This window comes from Taurulus bubalis (assembly GCF_910589615.1).
Source record: "Taurulus bubalis genome assembly, chromosome: 18".
Classification (NCBI taxonomy): domain Eukaryota; kingdom Metazoa; phylum Chordata; class Actinopteri; order Perciformes; family Cottidae; genus Taurulus; species Taurulus bubalis.
This window is the reverse complement of record NC_136606.1, coordinates 11,135,097-11,158,135: the sequence shown is the minus strand read 5'-3', so window position 1 is coordinate 11,158,135 and position 23,039 is coordinate 11,135,097. Positions and strand designations below refer to the sequence as shown.

Genomic DNA, 23,039 nt, shown 5'->3' with positions numbered 1-23,039 from the left:
GGATGCGCATGTTTCCCAAGTTTTGCTTCATTTTCCCATCAGTGAGTTCACTTATCTCAAAAAGAGTACAAACAGATATGTGCACAGAGATGGCTCACTGCATTGTAACGCTTGTGGAAATTCTTCTGGTGTCGAGTTCAGAGTGTTTCTGGGCTGATGCAGGACATCGGAATGGGCTCGACTCATTTGGTCCTGGTGTATTTTGAGGTGACTCAGCTGATGAGGTGCAGATGAGGGTCGATCATTCGCTACCGTAGGATTAATTCCTTTAGTAGTCAGCCTTGTGTACTGAATTAGACATGCTTATATTTATCAGTTTGCTGTTGTATTTTTAACCAATTAACATCAAATTTTCCTCTTTAAATGATCTCTTATTTTAATTAAACATTTACTTTCCAATAAGTATTTCTTTGTGGAGGAAGGTCTCTGACACAGTTTCAGCAAAAAAAATAATTGTATAAAGTTACAAAAATTTATATATCACACCTCTGTTTGATCTTAACACATTAGTTTTTTATGGAGTCAATGCTATCTTGTGCATTATACATTTTTTCACAAATGTCTGTTTAATTCAAAATGACATGTGAACTTTTGGATTTTGACTAAAACATTGGGATGGGCTTGAACATTGCTCGTGTCTACACATCAGAACCAATATAAGTCTGTGTTGCTGAACCCAGGAAAGGTATGAAGGTATTCGGAAATTAAAGAAATTGAATATGAACCCTGCAATTATTGAAAAAAAAATCCTTTAACATGACTTTTTTCTTTCTGACACTGACACATTTGGGAATTGTATCTCACACAGTTTAGATAATCACAGTATGATTGAATCAATCAAAATTAGGTTAAAAAAGAAAATCAACCTTTTTAAATTGTTAGTTTCCTTTTATGTAGTTATGTTCCAGCTATGTGATCGATTGTGGTACAAAACCACCGACAGCTGTTGTCTTGTGCTCATCTCTTCAACAACTTCCGATGAGTCATTAAGGCAATCAATACAGATATATTGACATCCAGTTGAAGTCAAGATGCTCAATATAAAGCATGAAATTACTTAATTTCAATGCATTGCATAAGAACTATTTCCCGCTGGAGATTGTCAGTCTAGACTAACTGCTTTGTGAAAGAGCACCCCTGCTATTTTTTCTGATAAGTGTATATATTTCTTAAAACTTCAGCAAAGTGGAGGTGAACCGCTGCAGACACATTTAATGTGTGTGTGTGTGATATTAATATTAAAACCCCAGTGTTTGTTGAAAAGCGTATTTGGGATTTTCCTTTTCACGTCAGTACATTTTCTGCGGTTTAACACCCAGCATGAAGTGAACATTAGAGGAAATGAATCTTAAATCGTCTCTGCATTGGTTTGCTTATGGCTTACTCTTATTCACAGCTGTGTCTTATAAAAGCTTTTTGCTGCAGAGTTGGTGACCTTGATAAACTCCCCTGGGCGCTGCCCCCTGCTGCTACAGTCTCCCACTGGACCGAGGGCTACCTGCATTGCTCAGTGTTTTAGTTTTGCCGAACAAGTTTCCACTCGCCATCACTCGCCTACAATGGCTTTTCTAAACATTGACATTATTGTCCCCAACTTTTCTAAATCCACAAGAAAGTCTAGGTTGTCCTTAAACGACCTACAGGGTCTGTTCTCTTTGGCTTCCACCGTATCTCAGCTGACTCATCCAATATTCACTCCCCGGTCCTCTTATTCTTCTACTGCTCTCTGCAAGTTGCCAAAAACAAGGGAGGCTCAGTTTACTCTGTGTGCCCCCTCCCTTCCTCCACAGAATCCCTGCCTTCCACCTCCTTCCATCACTCCCAAAAATCACACAGAGGGTGGTTGCCTGTTGAGGCAAGGGAGATAGGCGGATTGGGGTGAGAGGAAATGGAGAGACGGGGATGGAAGGAAGGGAGGGAGACGCTTCTCACTCTGTTGACTTTGCTTGCTAATACGAGTTTACACAACATTGGAACAATTATCTGAAAAGCTGAACGGTCCTCCCTTTTGCCCTCACACCCTCAAAAAAAAACGCTTCTGCTCATCAGAGCATGACATGACTGTCCTTCCTGGAACTACTATTAATAATTTCAGCCGGCTAAATCTGGATTGATTTATTATCTGTCAGGTCTTTCACCGTCGGCAATTACTTAACTTTCATTTTCAGTCCCTTCAAATTGGACGCTGAAAGCGGCGGTTTTAAAAGCAGACCACAGCCTCATCTCTGCAAACCGCGTCTGTTCCGCTCACTGTGAGGCTAGAGACTCTTCATTACTGCTGTCTGATGAGCAGAAAATCATTAACTTCACTCCACTTTGTCTTCATTTGAATCATCTATCCATATCTCCGTCAACAGCTATTTGCCTATTTCACAAATTGCGATTTGTGTTCCCGCTTTGACGGGAGTGTTTAACTTGGTTTGTTCAACCTTTTCTGTATGATAAATGCATTATTTAAAGCACTGGAAACATGTCCGACTAACAGTTTTGTTTCCTTAAGGGTAGGCTTTTCATTTTCTTTGCCGTTTTGCTCTCCATTTCTGCTCATCAGTCAGACTATATTTGTTTTCCTGTGCTATGTCAAACTAAACTAAACTAAAGGCAAATATCCTCTCCTGGCATAACGCACCTTTCTCTCCCCCTCATAGTCCCGGTGGTTCTCCAGCAGATTCACTTTCATCCTCAATCAGCATGTTGCTAGCATACGCTGTGGCCAGAGACCAAGTGTAAATTACACATGCCTCAATGGTCTTTTTTTGCCCATTGGGTCCGTTACATTATAACTCATTAGACAAAGTTTGTCTTCATCTCCCTCCCTCATCTCCCGCCATGTCACATCCCCTTTACCGCGTTGTCTTTGATGCAGAAATGGTACACTCTTGCACGCACAGTTACACATTCATGGATCCTACACAAAACCGTAACGGTCATCTCTCATGTGAACGCCTTTCATAGCAGCCATGTTTTCATATCATCTCATCCCTGCCCTCACTGGGGCATGAAATTACCCGTGAGTCACTGCTAGCGAGTGTCTGCTTTCCCATCCCTCTGCAACGATGAGGGTCGCCGCCACCCTGAGAGCAAGTTGGCTCATTTAATCCCCCCGTCAGGCAATATCAAACAGATGTCAGCATCAAAGAGGAACCAATCTATAAATCACAGCTTGTGTGTTGGATCTTGGACACAAGAGAAGAGGGTCCTGGCCAAGAACCACCCATCCTACAAGAAGCAGCTTCCCTCAGGGCTTGTCCATCCACCGCTCGTCACAAAAGAGCCTTTCTTCCCTCCTCCAGTCCCCACCATTGTCCTGCCCTGCTCCCATAGCCTCCTCTTCCAGAGTACCTGAAGTCTCACATGCACGTATCCTCAGTCTGCTCCGGGTATTAATGTCTCTATGAGTCGCCCCGTGTTAGAGAAAAGATGAGGCGACAAGAAGAGAAAAAAACAAACTCAACATTGAATTACCAAGTGTTTCCTGTGTACAACCTGATCCTTGTGATTAGGTGGTAGACGGGTGTGTTTGTGTGTTTGTTTGCTTGCGTGTGTGTGTGTGTGTGAGTGTGTGTGTGTGTGTGTGGGGCCGTGCGTGTAAATGAATAGAAGTGCTGAAATCCCATCGGTGTGGCGCAGATCCCGTGTTGTCTGCCAGGAGACTGACTGCAGCTCGTCTGCCGCCACCATGGGCCAAGAGTGTGTGACATGTGTGCACAGATACACACTTTGTCTCATCCTCTTTGTTGAATGTGCCGTATACATATACAGGCCACATTTCCTCTTTTGCTTCCTGTTAGTGACTGCATGTTTTAACTTTTAGACAGCACAAGTGACTTATCTTATCAGTGCAACACTTGTCCATCACGTATCCAGAGTGTTTTGGCGAAGCAGACAGTTTTAAAGATCTAAACCCAAAGAGCACTGACTGATCATTGTCTGCTAGCCTGGCTCTGTCCACAGGTAATATAATTAACTTGCCAGCAACCTCTAATAGTCACCTATTAACACTATATAACTCAATTGTTAAGTTGGTACAAACATCAAAGTGTAACACAATAAATAATAATCACACCAGGATCATTGCCATCACAGCGTCTTGGCCACACACCTACCAGGATGAAAATGTGTTTATTTCTGGGATGGACCACAAGACGGAGAAAGCTTGAAAGAGTGATTGAGTGCAGATATAAAATTGTCCCGCACATGTCATCATTCCCTTCAACAGCATCAGAGCCTTTCTGACTGCCGGTCCGTAACTAAACACCAATCAAATTCCACATTCTGTTAGTCGCTCAAGTGTTTTTTCTCCAAGTGACATAATCTCAGCTGACCAGGGCCAGTGATCCATCATCGACACCAGCGATTGAAGAAGAAAGTTTAGAAATTGGATGTGTCCAGTCCCATTGACTGTCTTATTGTACAAGAAGCTGCCATGTTACATTTCCTTTTTCTGGTGATGAGCAAGACCAGAGCAGGTCCCCTGGGTGGGAGTGAGTTTGGATGTTAGCTTTGACCGCTAGTGCTCCAAGGCAGCACCTCAACACACAGCCTGACTGTGCAGTTAAACTCATTGAGCAGGAATGCTGATAGGCTAACAGGTACATTGACAGTAAACACGGGGCCAGTGTCGGCCCGCTTAACAAGAATGTCCTTCAGTTACCTCGGTCGGAATAGTTAGGATGAGGAAACCTAAACATAACCTCCTTTTTTTTTTTTAGCCTGTATTTAATACAGTTTAAATTCAATTTCACAGCAAGTAAGTTACTTTAACTACTTCATGTACGTCATGTGTTGTTGCAGGAATAGGCTGAGTGTTTTATCAATGTTATGGGTGTAGTTTTATCAAATTCTGAAGCTTTAATAACTATTTGGGCTTTACCTTTCCTTGTTTGGTTTTCATGCGCCAGACTTACATTGTCAAGCACAAGTGTGTGTGTGTGTGTGTGTGTGTGTGTGTGTGTGTGTGTGTATAGTTGTATAGTAGAGAATACTGGGTATGCACACATTTTTCTTTGTTCTCCTCAAGGTCTGGTATTAGTTTGTGTTGATGTGTGAAGCATTTGAGGAATGCTCAAGGTTTCGCTTATCAGTTTTATCAGTCACAAGGTTCAAATGGACTGTTTCTAGATTGTATCTGATTGCTACAATTTGCGCTGTCTGCACCACAAATTGAGCTCAAATAAAGGAGAGCAGGAAAGAGGGGGGTGGGATAGGGGGGTTCTGAGAAAGTCCAAATAGACATTTACACAATAGAGCTACAGCTTGAGGGAGAGCGAGAGCGAAAGACCGTCTATGAATCCAAAAGGTGTCCACATAAGCCGAACATGTACTGCTCGACTCCGTTAGTGTGTGAAACCGTGTTCTTCCTCCAGCATGTTTTCCTAAATCAGATTGGGAGTACCCCACCTGCTACACACACACACACACACACACACACACACACACACACACACACACACACACACACACACACACACACACACACACACACAAAGAGGAACGTGTTCCTAGATGACAGTCTCTAGTGATGAGGGCTCAGTTTCCTTCCTCTAGCCTCTGGTCACCTGGGAGACCTAAAACAAACACCGGCTGGCGTTAGGTCATGCTTCTGCAATCACATCCACTTCCTGTGAAGTCCGTGTGTGTGTGTGTGTGTGTGTGTGTGTGTGTGTGTGTGTGTGTGTGTGTGTGTGTGTGTGTGTGTGTGTGTGTGTGTGTGTGTGTGTGTGTGTGTGTGTGTGTGTGTGTGTGTGTGTGTGTGTGTGTGTGAGTGAGAGAGAATAATGTGCACGCATATGGGTGGCTAGCATTGTGACCATCGAGAACAGATGTTTTGGACCACCTGGTGTAGCTGCTTGCAGTTTATGCACGACAATAAGACAATAAGAAAAATATATTTTTTATCAGTATTCCATAAAACATCTTGTGACAAACCTGGTATATGTCAAACTTATCTGGAAGTTTCATTGACATGCTTGTTTCCCACCTGTTCCAGGTGTTGAAGGAGAGCGGCCCCCCGCACATGAAAAGCTTCCTGACCCGCGTCAGCGTGGGGGAGTTCTCTGCCGAGGGCGAGGGCAACAGCAAGAAGCTGTCCAAGAAGCGTGCTGCTCTGTCCATCCTGCAGGACCTGAAGAAGCTGCCCTTTATCCCCATCGTGGAGAAACCCAAGACGCACTACAAGAAACGTACCAAGACCATCCTCAAGGTACCGCGGCCGGGGAGCTGTGGCCTTTGTGTCCAGAGAATTCACATTGTCATATTATGCTGAATTCTTTTATGTACTACAGGCATCTGGCAAGGTACAGTCAACTTTAAAGTGTTGCTTCTAGTCAGTCATAAAACATTTTAGTCATGCATAATTATGTATCGTAGGTCTTTAAATTACTCCACTACAAAGTGGTTTAAAGGGTGAAATAGGATATTGTGAGATTTTTTTCCAATTAATCTCCTGTATTCTGTTTCTTTATATTTTGTATCTATCTATTGCAGATTGGTGTGATGTAATTTCCATTTACCTATATACAGTAACGCTGTATATTACAAAAGAATACACATAAACACTGAACTAACGGTTAAGCTCTGCAGAAATGATCATACGCAGACCTGCATTTAATTTGACAGACAGACGTGTCACTGACAGACGTGTCACAGAGAGACGATCGCACTTTCACACAAGCTTCATCGAGGCTTAGACCAGGACAAAATGACCTGCTAATGCCCGTAACCATAGTAACCACTCCTGCCTGCGTACACGCAGCAAGAGAGGACAGGTGGAGATGCCAGATTGCGTTTTGTCTTACCATTTTGGCAGTCTTTTGGGGGACAGGTTTAAAGTTGGGATTGGGTCAGCCCGGTGTCAACTAAGAAGAATAAAAAAACTATCAGCCGATCTACCTGTTTTATGGGCCAACAGACAAAAAGGAAAACACACAGGGAAAATGCCCATTATGCCAACCCACCGCTGAATCATTAGGATGACTGGAATTGATCACCCTGTGTCTCCTCCTTTCCTCCCAGACAGGACCAGACTATGGCCAGGGCATGAACCCAATCAGCCGTCTGGCCCAGATCCAGCAGGCCAAGAAGGAGAAGGAGCCAGAGTACCTGCTGCTTTCTGAAAGGGGGATGCCCCGACGCCGGGAGTTCATCATGCAGGTAAACAAGGGTTTTGTTTCATGAGGATGGTGAAGGGCAAATGGATGGGGGTTATGTATGCACAAAAAGAAAAGGAGCCAAAATATCACCTGCTTAATTTTCCCTAAGACACTGTGTCTACCCAGGCATGAGCGGCAGGTCAGCGTAGAAACGGTAGCTGTGTCTACAAACGATGCGTTCAGGCACTGTATTGATTGTAGGTCACCAGTGTTTTGGCAGAACTCACCACGTTATGTGTGGGGAAAAAATAGAAGAAAATAAAAATATGCTTCAGGTCACATTTATGCCAGTATTGCAAGAGTGAAACAGCTGGATTGATATAAGTGTATCTGTTCTGTCAGACGTGGGAAGGACAGATGAACAAAAAAGACCTTCTGTGTTGACACGCCGTAATAAATCAATCAAAGGAAAGGGTTATGAGTTGGTGGATGAGGAAACTGCTTGAGAAGATGCTCTGTAAACTTGTTTGGTCCTGAACCAAAGAGCAGGTATAGACTGCCTCTATTTATCAAGAGGGGAAACGCAGACCCGTTGCAGAACAAGAATAAACCCTCTCTGTCTGGCCAAAGGCAGCCAGCAGCAGCGTGATGTAACCTCTTTACACTAGAACACAAGTTTCTTGGTTTTCTCTTGGGGCTATGATCTGGTTTCCTATTTCTGTCATGTGTAGTAGTGTTTAGCTCTGGTACCATTCTGCATGTAATACATGATTTATAATTGAATTGGAAACTCTTTTCTGCAGGCTGTTAGCGTTGGACCTCCTGTCCTCCCCTTCACTCCCCCTTTCTCTCACTCCCCCATTCCCTCTTGAAAACTTTGATATTCATTATTTTTATTGCATGCATATAACGCTCAGAATAGATAAACTTTTATCATTATAGCCTTGTTTTCCTCAGTGAAGCAGACAACCGTTTTATACTTACTTGAAATAGAAATTTCAACCTGTAAAAAAAAAAAAAAGCACACAGGCTGTCTTCCTACAGAAAGATATAAGAATGGAGCGTGAGGCCAACCCCCTAAGGTAGCGTATTACTGGTCCCCTCAACAACAATCGGAGATTTGCATTGGATTTTGGATTATTGACGAAAATATGCTCTGATCCTTTGACGTCATCTTTAGCAAGATAATCTTCACAAATTAACATCAATTTCTATGATTTTATGATCATCGGCCGAAGCAAAAAGCTAATATTAGTCTATAAACGAACAGCATCACAGTCGCATGACCACAATTATATACAACCAGGCTAATTTAGCCACTTGTCAGCAGCCGGTTCAAACTCCCGAGAGGTATATTTACTGACATATTTTATATCTTTTAATAAAAAAATTCAAATCTATTGAGCGTGTGTCCCAAAAAAACAAAAAAAACATTCAATAAACCCACAGATTTTGAGACGAGGGAACCAGAAGTACAGAATTGTGAACTCATTTCTTAGTTCCAGGGCTCATTCCTGCTGCACTCTTTGTGGTGTGTGTGTAGTAAGGAGGCAGTATTCATTAACATAATAAAATGTCATCGTCTTGCTGCAGCAACGACCTTTAACCCTTAACTAAGTTATGGATGATTTGCTGTTTATCACTAATCTAGAAAACAGAACAGGGACTTTGCATGGATGGGGAATCTCATCAGAAACCACAGTTACTCTATTTAGAGTTACTTTAATTACTTGAGGCCATGCATTAAGGAAAAGCCACATTATTACTACATCGGCTCATTCCTCTAAATTAACCTTAAATTAGATGTTCCTTGTTTTGAATAGAAACTGGCATTGGCTGTCTCCTTTTTATCTACTTACCTTTTCCAGACTTGCAAGTGAAAGCTGCCATATCTCTAACACTCGCATGCATAGTATCTGAATTACAAAAATATTATGAAAAACATCCTCCAGAATTTAATGATCACTCAGAAAGCAGAACTTGTAATATGATTAATCTACTGAATTTAGTTTTCATGCTCCCCAGCTTCCTGTGAATCGTGTTACTGTCTCAGTGAAACTATTCCTGAATTGAAGGAACTCACATTAATCATGTGTGTTGTAAATGCAGATGTATTGAACCTGCCAGGATCTCAGGATTATTTATAAACTATGTTCCAGTGTTTGTCGGCAAGGACGGCGAAAAAGGGAAAGACGGTAGCGCCATTTAGATTTCGCTGAGTTGCGGGATAAGTGAATACTCTGTTTCTTGTCCTTTGGTTGTTGTTGCTACAATATGTGAGCATCTACAACCCCAGTCAACAGTCTGTTTTGAGGATGCAAAAAAAAAAACTGGCAACGCTGGCGTAGTCCATTTTTAATTTATGCGCAACATTTTAACTGCAGCTCTCTTTGTCTCACGCTTCCTGTTCGTCTTTCTGTGTCTGTCTCTCTGTCAAACTCTCGCTCTTTGTCTCTCTTTTCCGTAATCCTCTTCTTTCATAGGAAGAACAGAGCTTCTCTTAGCATCAGGCAGTAATTCAGCCTCAAACCTATTCTCCGAGCCTCTTTGATACACACATTAGGCCCTGCGAGTGTGTGCGTGTTCCTTTTGTGCAGTCCACTCGCTCTTCTAAAATTTCCACATTGTTTCCTTTGGTAAGTGGCAGGGCTCAAATGAGTCTCTGCTTTCGCAACTTTTTTCTGAACCCATCACTTGTTAGAAGAAAAAAAGGCACCAGCTTGTGTCGGATGCCTTTTTGGGTGGGTGACAATTTTTTAGGATTTGATAAAAGAGTAATTGTGTTTATTTTAGCAATTTGGTCTTTTTTTTCCCCGGCTTTCCTCCTCATTGTATGTTGTGTACTACTTGATGCATTCAGACGAGAACTTAGTGAGCATGTCAGACCACTTTGAGTGAGTGCACTGAAGTCTGGCTGTTCACATGCTTTGGCTCCCAGAATGTTATTTGTACAGTGTAATTGTCTGTTTGCATAACATAACGATGTCTGATATTCTCTTGGTAATCTCTCTGCTGACATTCTGTGTAGACAGATTTAATGTTTTAGGATCACTGAAAAACAAACACATCACTCGCAGCATTTTTGTGTGATGTAAATTGCTCGGCCGACTCGGCCCAGTGAGCGAGGCGGTGTTACGGCCTGAAAGTGAATAAAAGTGTGACAGGAAGCGGAAGGTCATGAGAAAAGAGTTTTTAGCACATTTAATACTGTTTTAGCAAGTCATTCAGGGATTCCTTATCGCAGTGTGTATCTGTACGGCCCGAACACTTCATTATGAATCTGAAAATGATGTCATTATGGATGTCTATCTTGTGTGTGTGTGCGTGTGTGTGTGCTTGCAGGTGAAGGTGAATAGCGAGGTTGCCACAGGAACAGGACCCAACAAGAAGGTGGCCAAGAGGAACGCAGCAGAGGCGATGCTCCTGCAGCTGGGATACAAGGCCTCCACAGTCCCTCAGAGCGCCCCCGAGGTGCTCCCTCTACTCATCTTCTTGTGTTTTATATTTGTTCGCCAGTTTATATGCTTGTCTCCTGCTCTTCTCACTTATTTAAGTGCCGGATTTCTGGAAGTGTAGATGCATTTTCTTTATCTATTTAACGGGATGGGAGTGAGTGATAAACATCATACAACAATTAACACTTCGTTATTTTAAAACTTTTCTCATTTATAACCAGTTCTGTAACCTCACAATGTGGGTAGTTATTGTTTAACTTCCCTCCGGCTGTTGTTCGAACGGGGGAAAAAAAATGAGGAGGGAAAGTCAATCGTTCAAACACCGTAGAGCTGGAAAGATGCGTCACTCGGTGGACCTTAGCTGGAAAATAAGCGGGAAGTTCTGGCTGCTAGCAACATGGAGGGAAGTTAAACATAGTCATTTGCATATTCTACCAACATACATTGATACAAAACTGGTTGAATATCAGCAAAGTTTCCCTTTAACAATTTAAAGTTACGTGAAAGGAAACATTAGAATATTGCACATGATAAATAAACAACTACATCATTGATTAATCCGTCAAACATGTTTTCGATTTACTGTTTAAAATGTCAGTAAAACTAGTTTACTTTATTAATTATACATTATAAAATATAACTTAAGCACGATGGGTCCATGTGCCTTTTCCACAAACACAGACACACTGAGATGTATACAGGGTGTCTTACCCTCGGTATTCCAGCCCCGCCAACAGCAGGGCTGCGGAGATAGTGATCTTGGTTGGTGGGTAACTATTCAGCCGTATGCTGATGGATCACAGAAAGAGATTCTGTGCACCGATCCCATTTTGTCTTAACACTATCGTATGTTGACAGCACTGTGCAGAATTCAAGACATCGTGATACTCAGTCGATTCTCTGATTTATCACGAGTCCCAGTGCAGCCGACGTGATCAACCTATTATGTAATCTGCTCAGCTCCCCTGAACCGAACGTGTTTCTGCAAGCAACCATTGATCACCATCATCTTTATTCACCTCGTTGGTTCCTAAACTCAAGAGAGCAGATTAGGATGGAGATGAGGTTACATAACCAGGCTCTCTGTAAATATTCATCGTTCCCCAGACAGCTCATTAGTTAGATATGTTCTGCAGCATATATATCATATTCTGACAGCCATACCATACAGCTAAAAGATGACACTTGTTCTTATAAGAATGTCTGTCAGATTGCCTCGTTTTCTCCACAGAAACCACAATCTATGCAGTTTGCAGTCAATATTCCCCTTATCTTTCCTCCTCATACTAAACCGTCAAGCTCTGCCATTTTTCTTTGACAAACGTCTAAACCTTAAGCATATTAGTCCTGTGCTGAAGTGTTGAAGCATCTGCACACTGGACACGCTCCAGTTGCATGTGTCGACATGAAATGTCAAATGTTGCACACAAGGTTTTGAATTTCTGTTTGCATCATTGCGTGTTTTGTGTGTTAGCTCTAGAAACTACTATGTTTAGATGTCTAAGGTTTCAGATCGGCTGCTGCACTGGAAGTAAGCAGTCTATTGAGTCTCACTGTTTAAACTAATTCCTGGCAAGAGGGGAGACCTTCCTGGTAACACTCAAGGCAGAATATTTAGACAGAATGGAGTTAGTGGCTGATACATGGCTGTGCATTAGCCTGACAACTCTGAAAACATCTCTATAAGAATGAGTTGGACGGCCTACTTCTCATTAGATCCTCAGACAACCCAGAGCTCTATGGAATGATTGAACCGTGTTTGCCAAGCTCCTGTTTTGTAGGATAGGATGTCTCTCTTTAGATCTCTCTCTTTCTGTTTCTCTGTCCTCCCTCGACTCCCCTTCTTTTGGGTGCTCTGTTGCACTACATTCCCACCGTGGGATTGTGGGTGATCTGTGCAAAAGTGTGAAGAGACTTGGGAGGGGAATTAAAGGGGGATGCATTTGTTTACAACCATGTCATCTCCTCAGCTCTCGCACACATCAGAAATTATTTGTTTTGGGTGTGTGTTTGTGGCTGTTTGGGTTTGTGGAGGCAATGCGCATACCACAGCAGAAATTACACACTGAAAAGGGAGCTTTTTTAAATACTCAACACTGACAACCCCCCTAATTAAGTAGATGGCCTAGACAGACACTAGGTCCTTAAGCATCCACTCCTGTGAGCGCTCGTCTCTTTGTGGCCCAAACAGTAGGAAGGAACCCGCCTGACATGCGTGAAGAAGCTGTCTGTTCAAGAATTTACATCTCTCTTACCTCCCCCTTCGCTCCTTCTCTCCGAATCACTACAGATGGACAACAAAGGCTGGAATGGACAAAAGGTGTCATTTACCGAAGCGACGAGTAACAGTGAGTACCCGCACGTCTCCCTGTGTCTCTATCCATTTCCTTCTCCTCCTCCTCTCCGGCTCTCCATCCCTCCCTCCATCCCGCAGGTGGTTTGAGCCGCCGAGATGGCCCGGCGTTTAATCTCTGTGACTGGTCAATGGGCTTCTGACTGTCAGCTTAATCGGCCGTGCGTCCTCGTGGGGAGCCTGCGAATTCAGGCTCATTCACACAGGCTTACAGGGCAGGCACACTGAGGCCCTCCGGGGAGTCCCCTCACTGCCTTCCTGTGCAGAAAAAACTAGCCTTTCACTCAGGATTAACACACAAGCACACTGGAGCACAGATGCACACACACACACACACACAATCCTACACACACGGACACAAAACGTTGAGGCAGGCTGTATGATGATATGAGGATATATCGCAAAATGCGATAAAGACCTCATGAAAAAGCACTGGAATTTTTAAGTAACTTAATCATCATTACAAACAATGCAACAAAGGAAGCTCATGTTAATCATTTACTAATATATAGTATAAAGTAATATATATATATATATATATATATATATATATATATATATATATATATATATATATATATATATATATATCTCGCTTTCCACTGTATATGATTTTCTTTTTGATGAGCTTGTGACTGCTGGTCATCTTTGTTGATGCAGTTTGCAGTTCATGATATATGTAGTCTCCAATGTAGAGGCAGCTCTCTTCAACGTATTAGATCTTTTTAAAGTGTGTGTCCCTGCAGTTTGAGTCCAGCCTCACTGATTTTTAGTCAGTCTGTCTACCAGTTGGTTTGAGACTTGAAATATCTGGTAAGCTATTGGTTGGTTTGCAATGGACTTTTCCTGTCGACATTTGTGGTCCCCAGAGGATGAATCATTTGGTGATCCCTTGACATTCCCCAGCTCCATCATGAGGTTGATGTTTTTGGGTTTTACTGAAAACGTGTCAACAACTATTCAATGGATTCCCATGACATTTGGTGCAGACAGGCATGTCCCTCTCAGGGTTACCTATGTAACACTGGTAATCCTGTGAGTTTTCATCTAGCGCCATCATCAGGTCATAATTCCAATTTGTCCAAAACTTTTGTTTATTACCAAATACTTGCAAAACTAATACCATTCCCATTGCTCTTAACTGTGCTTTGTACAGAGTGCTAATTAGCACACTTTAGCATGCTCTCGGGCTAAACGACGATGACAAACATTGTTTATATGTGATGAACACCAACATGTTTACATTGTCACTGTGAGCGTTTTATAAAGCTGACATGTAGCTCAAAGCACCGCTGTGCCTTAGTATAGCCTCATAGAGCTGCTAGCATGGCTGTGAAAGCTCTTATACTGCATTGAAAATCAGACCCCTTTCATAAGTGACAGATGCTGTTAGATGAGACTCCACCTGACTGCAGTTCACTTACAATAACCTGGTTATTCAACTGCATGTTAAAATGCAGCTAAGTCTCTGTTCATCTGTCTCTGTCAAGTAGGAAACCAGATATGAAACAAATGCAGAGGCATTGGGACATATTTAACTGTAGACAAATACAACATAGTTTTATGACAGTATTTATGTATGAATGTGATGGCCTTAAGGAGTGTTTATTTGTTGAGGGGTGACTCTTCTCTGAAAGGCTTAAAGATGCAATTTTGTAGGAAGCAGCTGGTGTCTCTCAGCTGTATCTGTTGGGTTGGCTGTCTTGTCTGCAATCAAAATAAAAACAATGAAAGACCCTTCCTCTCACCTAAGTCAGACACCATTTCAAGACTTCACATTCTATTTTCAGTTGTTTTCCTGGCCTCCAGAGTCCGTCAACAACGTGTTTGTTTTTTTTTCATTTATACCACATGGTGTGGTAGTTAAGTAGGTTAATATTCATTACAGGTTTAATAAGTTATGCAAGGAATTCATAGTCACGGTGTTGCTTAAGCAGATCAACGTGCATTGGAATATTACCTTGATTTGTTGTGATGCGATGTGTGGAGTTTCACCCTGGGTGCCAGCAAAGTAAATGTCAACAGCTTGAGAAAGAGCAGTTTAGGGGACAAATGAACAGTGTGTGAGATGTGGAGCAGCAGAGTGGAAAACAAACAGATATTATTATTAGATTTGAATGCGCTGTCGTCACTTGGGTCTAATGGAGGGATTTGGCAGTGCTCTGACACAGGGTATCCAGATCTAGTTTAGAGAGGGTAACGAGATTTCAGCTTTCTTGTGTTGAAAAGTACAAAGCAGATTGGAAGGCTCTTGTTTTTGCCCATTGCTGGTCCGTACTTGATTTACACAATCCAGATGAGAACTGAGCTCCTGCCACAACTTTTATAGCACTCATATGTGCAATTTAGTCCAATTCTTTGAAAGATATATCATCTAAATTATGTTTATAGGTAAATGGTTATTTTCTTGGATAAACTGTTTTGGTGGTTGTGGTTTCTATGGTAGCCCAAGCTCAAGCATTGCCCAATACCTCCAGAGCAGAGCCCCGTGGGAAACAAAGTCTTCCTTATTTGGTGATTATTCCTATTGTTGGTTTGGAGCGTGTCTGTGGTCCCATGCCATTCCCACTCATAGTTTATCTCAAACTCAGCGTGAGGCGTAACTATCTGCTAATTATCTCTTTAAAGTTGCCCAAACCGCGCAACACTCACACGACGCTAATGACTGAATAATGTTTATTGCATAAACACCATTTACAACTCATTCAAACAGATACAGCTGGTCTCCGTTTTCTGTGGGTCTATGATTGCTGAAGGGAAGATGTTTCAGGTCTGTCTGTTGTTTTTGATTGACTTCGCAGAATTGCAGCATACACTGTAAAAATAAGCTCTGGCATCAGAATGATTGTAACACTTTTTTTATATGATAAACAGTGCTAATTTGTTATTTGTGCTTAAGTGTAATTTTAGAGAAAACAAATGGCAGAACATTGTTTGTCAGCTCTTTACAAACTTTACAAGTGTTTAAATTACAGGAGCTGTTTCACAGATAAGTTCCTTCTCACTCTTAAATAGAATTTTACAGGAACTTTAAAGTTGATGTTAAAACAGGTGACAATCTTGTTTTTGTTGACTTCATCTTGTGTCAGAGTGTAAAGTGTACTGCGGGGCGTGTCAGTTCTCTGTGACATCACTGTTGGGTGTTGTTACAGATTCAGTATTGCACACTTTAGCCCATACTTTGTAGTTTTTTATAATACATTTTTTAATTTCGCTTTACCAATTTTTACTGTTATGTGTAGGTGTATTACATAAATACAAATCAATTTTACTTGCATGTACAACGAAATAGGAAAATTGCCGAACGGGGTGAATACTTGTGCACGACATTGTTCCTTGTCAGAAAACAGAACAAGAGCAGCATGTGTCTGTGTTCCGTTTCACTGACGTATTCAGAAAGCAGGATATTATTTAGCTGCTTCTCTCGTAAAAGATCATTTAATGGGTGCCATCTTTGAGTCTGACATCCAGTTTTCTTCTGGTTTGTGTGTATTCTTTGTGCACGGGTATGTGACTCAAATCCCGCACGGGAAAGGCGGACTCTGCCTGTAACACAAAAAACTAGAGTAAAATAATGTGTGACAGAATGCAATGCACAAAGGCTATTTAAAAAAAGAAACACACACATCAGCCATAAATAGTGTAACAAAGGGGTGTGATTTGATGAAGGTATTTATGTTTATAATGGTGTGGTATATTTACATCAAGATTATTGATTAAGTGTACACAGCTGCCATTGACCAGCTATGCTCCACATGAAGCACATTGCTGCATTATGTCAAGCAAAGTGTCCTTTGCCTTGAGTGATCTGAGGGATGCAGTGCTCTAACGAACAGGGTGGCTTAGAGTCAGGAAGGGAGTGTAAAAAGAAAGAAGAAAAAGAAGTTTGAAGAGTGATTTTCTCCCTTCTATTCCCATGGGTGTTGCAGCAGGGCTTTTCACTCGAGTTGCCACATTTCATTTCCTTGTATGTGTGTGTGTGTGTGTGTGTGTGTGTGTGTGTACATGTGTGTGTGTGTACATGTGTGTGTGTGTACATGTGTGTGTGTGTACATGTGTGTGTGTGTACATGTGTGAACTATGTGAAGGTCTTGCTCCACCGTGGTGATTTATAGCGGCGGGCTCTGGCCCTATCTGTTTTCGATCAGTCTCATGCTTGGCTCTGGCTTCCCTCCAGCTCTCCCCTGGCCCACCGGACGTCGAGTCTGGGTGGGACCCCTCCAATGCTGCCTGGATCCAGCACCACAAACACACATCTCCCTTACGGTTTCGTTCCCGCAACTTCTCCGCTTCACTGTGCCTCTCCCCCTGCTCTCCTCTCTCTCCAACTCGCTCCCACTTCATGTACACAGTTTCACAATCTTTACCCAACGTCCTCGCGCACGAACACACTCCGTCACTCTCACTTATTCTCCCGCTAACTGTCTCTCCTCCTTTGTCTCACTCTTGCTCTTTCTTGCTCTCACGCTCTTGCTTGCCATCAGACACCAGCCTCAAGCACTCAATCACATGCAAACATGCAAACATCCTCACAGGCACGCCCACGCACACTTAGGCAGACAATCACACACACTCACATGGCTTACATTCACTGCCCCTTCCCAACAACCCCCCCAAAAAACCCCACAATTTTCTTTGTGCACAGCTGATGTCATGTTGGCTAACACCTTTAATTTTTTTGTGAAACATTCAGAATGTGCAGGCCTGCGAGTTTTACTTGCGTAAATTCTAATTAAAGTTGTCATCAGGATTGGGAGGGGGGAAAAATCTTAACAGTTGTGTCATTGTTGGCGTGGGGCAGTTTGTTGTAGTATGAGTAATACATCCTGGATTTCATTGTCGTTTCCTTCAGCTTTTCTGCTCCTCTGCAAAGCAACGCAAACTTCATTGTTCCTAATGGGAAATACTGTTTGCAGGGTCTATGAAACCTTAGATGAGAGTAAGCTACAAGTGTGCAAAACTCTCTTTCTTTGTATGTGTGATGGTAATGTTAACTCAAACAGGAAGTGGCCTGTCAGTCATGCGCTCACTCCAGCACTGTCTCCCAGCTGTTGGCCCGTACGCACACGCACAAACAAGCACACATGGATGTACGCACAGACACAGACACAGCTGGTCTTCCTGTCTCTGGTGACCTTGGCGGGGCTTCGGAGGCTCCGCGTGGTTTTCACATCCATTCATCCCCACCTCCTCCTCCATCTGTACTGGCTCCCAGCTCATCCTCCTCTTTTATCCTTCCTATCCCTTCAGATCTCTTCTTCTTCTTTTACATCTCAAATTCCTCCCTCTCACAAAAGTGTTGGTGTTTCCCCCTTCCACCTGTCGCAACCATTTCAGGACAGTCATAGCAAACCAGCATAACTGAGGGAGATTCTTATAATCTTAAATAGTCTGGGTCGGAACATAGTCTTGGACCGCTGTTGTGCTCGGCTCAAGGTGTGTCCTATTAAAGCAGAGATGGTCAGAGGTGCCTTGGCATCTAGGATAAAAAATTGCTCGGGGGGGGTTTCCCGAGCCACCGAAGTATTCTCACTTTAGAACTTTGATCTGAGACCGAACCAGCTTCCGAGTTCTGTCGGATCCACGTTTGAAGAGACGTCATAAGTGAAGCAGGATGCCGGTGAGCTGACAGCGCTGTTTCATAGCCGCTGTGTTGATATTGGTGGATGCTCCATTTGTGTCTGTGTGTTTGTGTTTGAGAGTGAGAAAGAAAGAGGCTGTGTGTGTTTCCCAGCAGACACTTTGATAGTGCTCGGAACTGCCAAACCACATGAAACTGTCATCTACGTTCGGTGATGGAATGTCAGTTTTGGAGCCAACACACACACGCACATGCACACACAGTCACGACTAGGCACACACAGTCACAGTTAGGCACACACACACACACACACACAGTCAGGTACAGGTACAGGTGTGCAAATAATTTCAAAGGTTAATAACGAGAGCCCTAATAACCATTTTTCTCTCGTTTGTCCCCGATCTCATACCATCATCCCTTTCTCCTCTTTTATACACCATGTGACCTCATCTACACTTAAACACTATTTCTGCCCATTCCATCTATATGTGCTCTCGCTCTCTCTCTCTCTCTCCTCTCCTTTCTGTCCATTCATCCATCCCTCATTGTGTTCCTCTTTTCTCTCCACCCTCCAACCATCCATCCTCCCCACTCACTTGATCCCTGCAGCCCCGAAAGGTCTGCTCCACCTCAGCCCTGACGTTTACCAGGAGATGGAGGCCAGCAGGAAGCAAGGGGGCAGTGCTACGAGTCCCGGCGGCAACGGTGGCGGCAACTACATGACATCCAAAGACATGGGGCCCTGCTCTGCCCCGCTGCCCCCAGGACACCCTCCATACTACAGCGGCTCAGGCTCCTCACCCAGCCCGACCGCTACAATGGCAAGGGAGCTGCTGCTTAATGGTCAGTCACCCACAGGCGACGCCTCCCTGCCAATGAAGGGGAAGAACTCGGCCCTGCCCTGCGGCGTCTCGGTGCAGCCTGCACAACAGCTGGACTACCTGGCTCGCATCCAGGGCTTCCAGGTGAGACATGCTACTTAGAGGGTGTCTGTTGTTGAAGAAAAAGGTCTAAAAAGTATATTGTACATGGAAATTCTGATACATCATACAACCTTAGTCTTAATTCTTTATTATTACTTTTTTTTTTTTAGAGCTACAACAAAGTCTTGCTTGAGTTATCTTTTTTTTCCTTCAAGCTGTCCATTGTAAACACCATCACAGTTTACAAACTGACTTCTTTGTTCAAATTTGACCAATATTTCTTACACAGGGTTTCCCCCCAGAAATTGGTTAGTAAACGTGGTAAGCTACTGGGAAGCAATACGATGTGATTGATTGATTGATTGATCAATCAATGATGCATTTCCTGATGCATCTCATTTTCTTATCAATGTTACTAGATGATGGTTTCAACATTTGACTTGTTAAATATGAGACCTTTGCTGTGCGATTGTCCCTAAAACTTAAAAATCCCAATGTTATGTCTCACAAAGACGAGCAATTTACTTTGCTGCTGGTTTTGTTTTCTAATTTCAGGCAAGCAGGTGCCACCATTACATTCTGCAGGAACCCTGCTTCCTGTAGTCGTCATGCACACATTTTGTGCAATTGTGGCAATTGTTCATAACCGTTCTGATTGTCTCACTGGTCGTGTTTCATGCTCCATTCAACTGGGCCATGTTTTCAGATCTCAGTCTTCACCAAAGCAGTTACTTTGGAGAGTATAATGTTATCATAACTGATAGAAATGATGACCACAATTAGGGAAGTGAGGCCACGTTTTGTTTCTTCTGGGTAATTGTTTCCAATTTCACATTTATTCCACATGTGGAATTTAGGAATTGTATTTCATTTTAACTGCCATAAATTAGATCATAAAGGTCATGATTTAAACTTGGTAAATGCTGCAGTCTTACAATATGCGGATATGCTGATGTGACGGAACAGATGTTAGCATGACCATGCATAAATATTACCCCTCATGCATTCCTGCCCTGATTCTTCTCCCTTTGGGCCTTTGCTCTAAATAAGAGTGTGGTCTTCGTCAACCTGTGTGGTTATGAAGAAGAAAAGTTGCACACAGGTGCACACACACACGCACACACACACGCACGCACACACACACGCACACACACACGCACACACACACGCACACGCACACACACACACACACCTTAAAACCTCATAAGACAGGCTTTCTGTATCGATGTGCATGCACTCTACACAAACAAACATGTAGCAGTTGCAGGTGATTTTTGGTGGAGGAGACTTTCTTTGAAGAAGACAGTGGTGCTCCTACTGGAAAAGTGGAGTGTAGAACTGCTCAATAACACACTACCCATGTTCTGTTTCTTACAGTGTACATTATTGGCAGGCTATGGATTTAGAGCTGGAACTAAACCTCACAGGTGCTTCTGTCATTACCAGACTGGACACACACAGAACAGAAACACACACTTGCTGTTGGCACTCAGTGTGTGTTTTAAAGAGAGACAGCCCGGTGTCTGTTTTAATCAGTGCCGGCCGATCTGCGGTGCATACCGTGCCACCGATACCAGCGCCTGTTCATTTAAGCTGCAGATGCTTTTTATCAGTTTGAGCGAAAACATTTTATCTTAACCTGCTGAGGGTTCCTTTGAAAGGCCTTTGTTATTGCTCTGAGCCTTCCTGTGTGTGTGTGTGTAACCTGAGAGAGCTCTGCTGCCTGGCCAAGCCCAAATACACTTGTACATATGCACACACACACACACACGCATACACACACAGCAGGTTCTGTTTAGTGGAAATTGAGGAGTTGGGCTGAGCCTGTGTGTGAAGATTATGTCCTTGTCGTTCTCATACTGCGCAAAACTATATCCCACTTTGGATAAATATAAGTACATCTATTGTTCGATGCATCTTTTACCTGCATCTTAATCAACAAGTATACACGCTTATTATTTTTGCATATTTCCATGTGCGTGTGTGTTTCTTACGCAAGGAATTCAGGCTGAAATTGAGACATGCGGACAATATGTGTTCTATTGAGGGGATGTTTCATATCATGTGGGTTTGTAATGAGAACCTCTGGCTGCCTACAGAGGCCATGTTTGGCAGACTATAGGGCTTATATTCTTATGTGTTTTTGTCGGCTAAACCACTACATATTTTTTTAATGTTTTTGCCAAAAAGTGCACTTGTCTTTTTTCCCACTGGACATGTTATGTGCCGCTTTGTGTTGTGTCGGCTTTCTCTCGACCACACTCAACAACAAACTAGCCCTCAGATCCACTGTAGTTTTTTTTTTTTGGGTGGTAATTTGATAATAACCTCCTTGATTGATTAGTAACTTTGTTTTTGTAATGTAATTATGTTATCAAAGTGAGCGGATTACAGTGACCGCCCAACACTGGATTAAAGCAACTGAGAAAGCAGTGAGGACATTCTCATAGTGTCTGTTTCATCCATCCAGCTCCACAGACAAAGACCCGGGCCTACCTGCTAAGCCCTTCTTTTGATTTGATTGGAAAATAGCCTCTGGTGGAAGCTCTGACTGGATAAGCAACAGTGTGTTGTACTCACGCCAGCTTGGAGCAAGGATGCTGGCACTCACTCCAGTGTGTTTGTGTGTGTGTGTGCGTGTGTGTGTGTATTTCCTATTAATTTGGCTGGCGTGTTGTTGGCACGACGGGTATGTGCGCTGGAAGTAGGGCAGAAACAAAGAAGCAGGAGGTAATAGACAACACATGGACCAAGGATGAAGTACTAAGTAAGAGCCACGTAACAGATTCTCCCTCTTTCTCTTTGTCCCTGTATTTCTCTCTCTCTCTCTCTCTCTCTCTCTCTCTCTCTCGGTTTTCTTGTTATGATTATGTGTTGATCTTTCTGCACCTCCATCATTATCGCTTCCTCTTGTTTTTATTTCTTACCTTTTGTTTCCACAAATTGACTCTCTCTCTAATACCTCATTTCCACGGCATTGTTCGCCTCGACTTAACTCACTTTTAGTACCAGGTGCTTTTGTCTATGGTCGCCATAGCAACGCCGTGTGGGACTGCTGTGACATCATCTTCAATGCAACGCTCACTGGATTCTTTCATTGGCAACCAAAGAATGTCTGCACTTTCTCAGTTGTACGTTGGAGAGTTTTGCGGGCTGCAATTTATCTGCGGGCTGCATCTGAGAATTTAAAAGAAAGTTGTGCTCGCAATTGATTGACAGCTTTGATATTCAAAAATGGCATGTTTCTGCAGGATGTCCAGTGTGTCGTTGCGCTGGTGATGATTCTCTCTCTCACTCTGATCGATCAGTGGTTTTCAGGGGTTTCACTCCACCTTTTATTATCGGCTTAGCTCGCTTGGAACCTCCACTGAGGTGATATCACAAAAAAGTACTATCTCCTATCCACAACTTTTTCTAATGGAAAACCCCAAAAATAACGATGCCGAGCCGAGCCGTGCCGTGCCGTGCCGTGGAACATCATAATTGCTGTTTGTGTAGTTTGAAAAAGTTGAGGGGTTTGACCCCGGCATTGCAGTCACCAGCTGCCCATTTCTCTGCCGTCACATTACTTAATAGAGTCATCACAAACTGCCACGGCATAAGATTATTAACTGTTACCTCACTTTAAAGTGAGTC

At 42.9% G+C, this 23,039-nt stretch overlaps 1 protein-coding gene across 2 annotated transcripts in view; it reads left to right on the top strand.

The window, feature by feature from the left end:
- The window catches only part of stau2 (staufen double-stranded RNA binding protein 2), an 80,356-nt gene that overhangs the window by 24,396 nt on the left and 32,921 nt on the right, over positions 1 to 23,039 (top strand). For both annotated transcript variants that reach the window (XM_079234005.1, XM_079234006.1), the window contains exons 8-12: positions 5,990 to 6,202; positions 7,015 to 7,152; positions 10,434 to 10,562; positions 12,837 to 12,894; positions 19,090 to 19,445. In XM_079234005.1, coding sequence (XP_079090131.1) covers positions 5,990 to 6,202; positions 7,015 to 7,152; positions 10,434 to 10,562; positions 12,837 to 12,894; positions 19,090 to 19,445 — 894 coding nt within the window. The remainder of the gene's footprint in view (positions 1 to 5,989; positions 6,203 to 7,014; positions 7,153 to 10,433; positions 10,563 to 12,836; positions 12,895 to 19,089; positions 19,446 to 23,039) is intronic.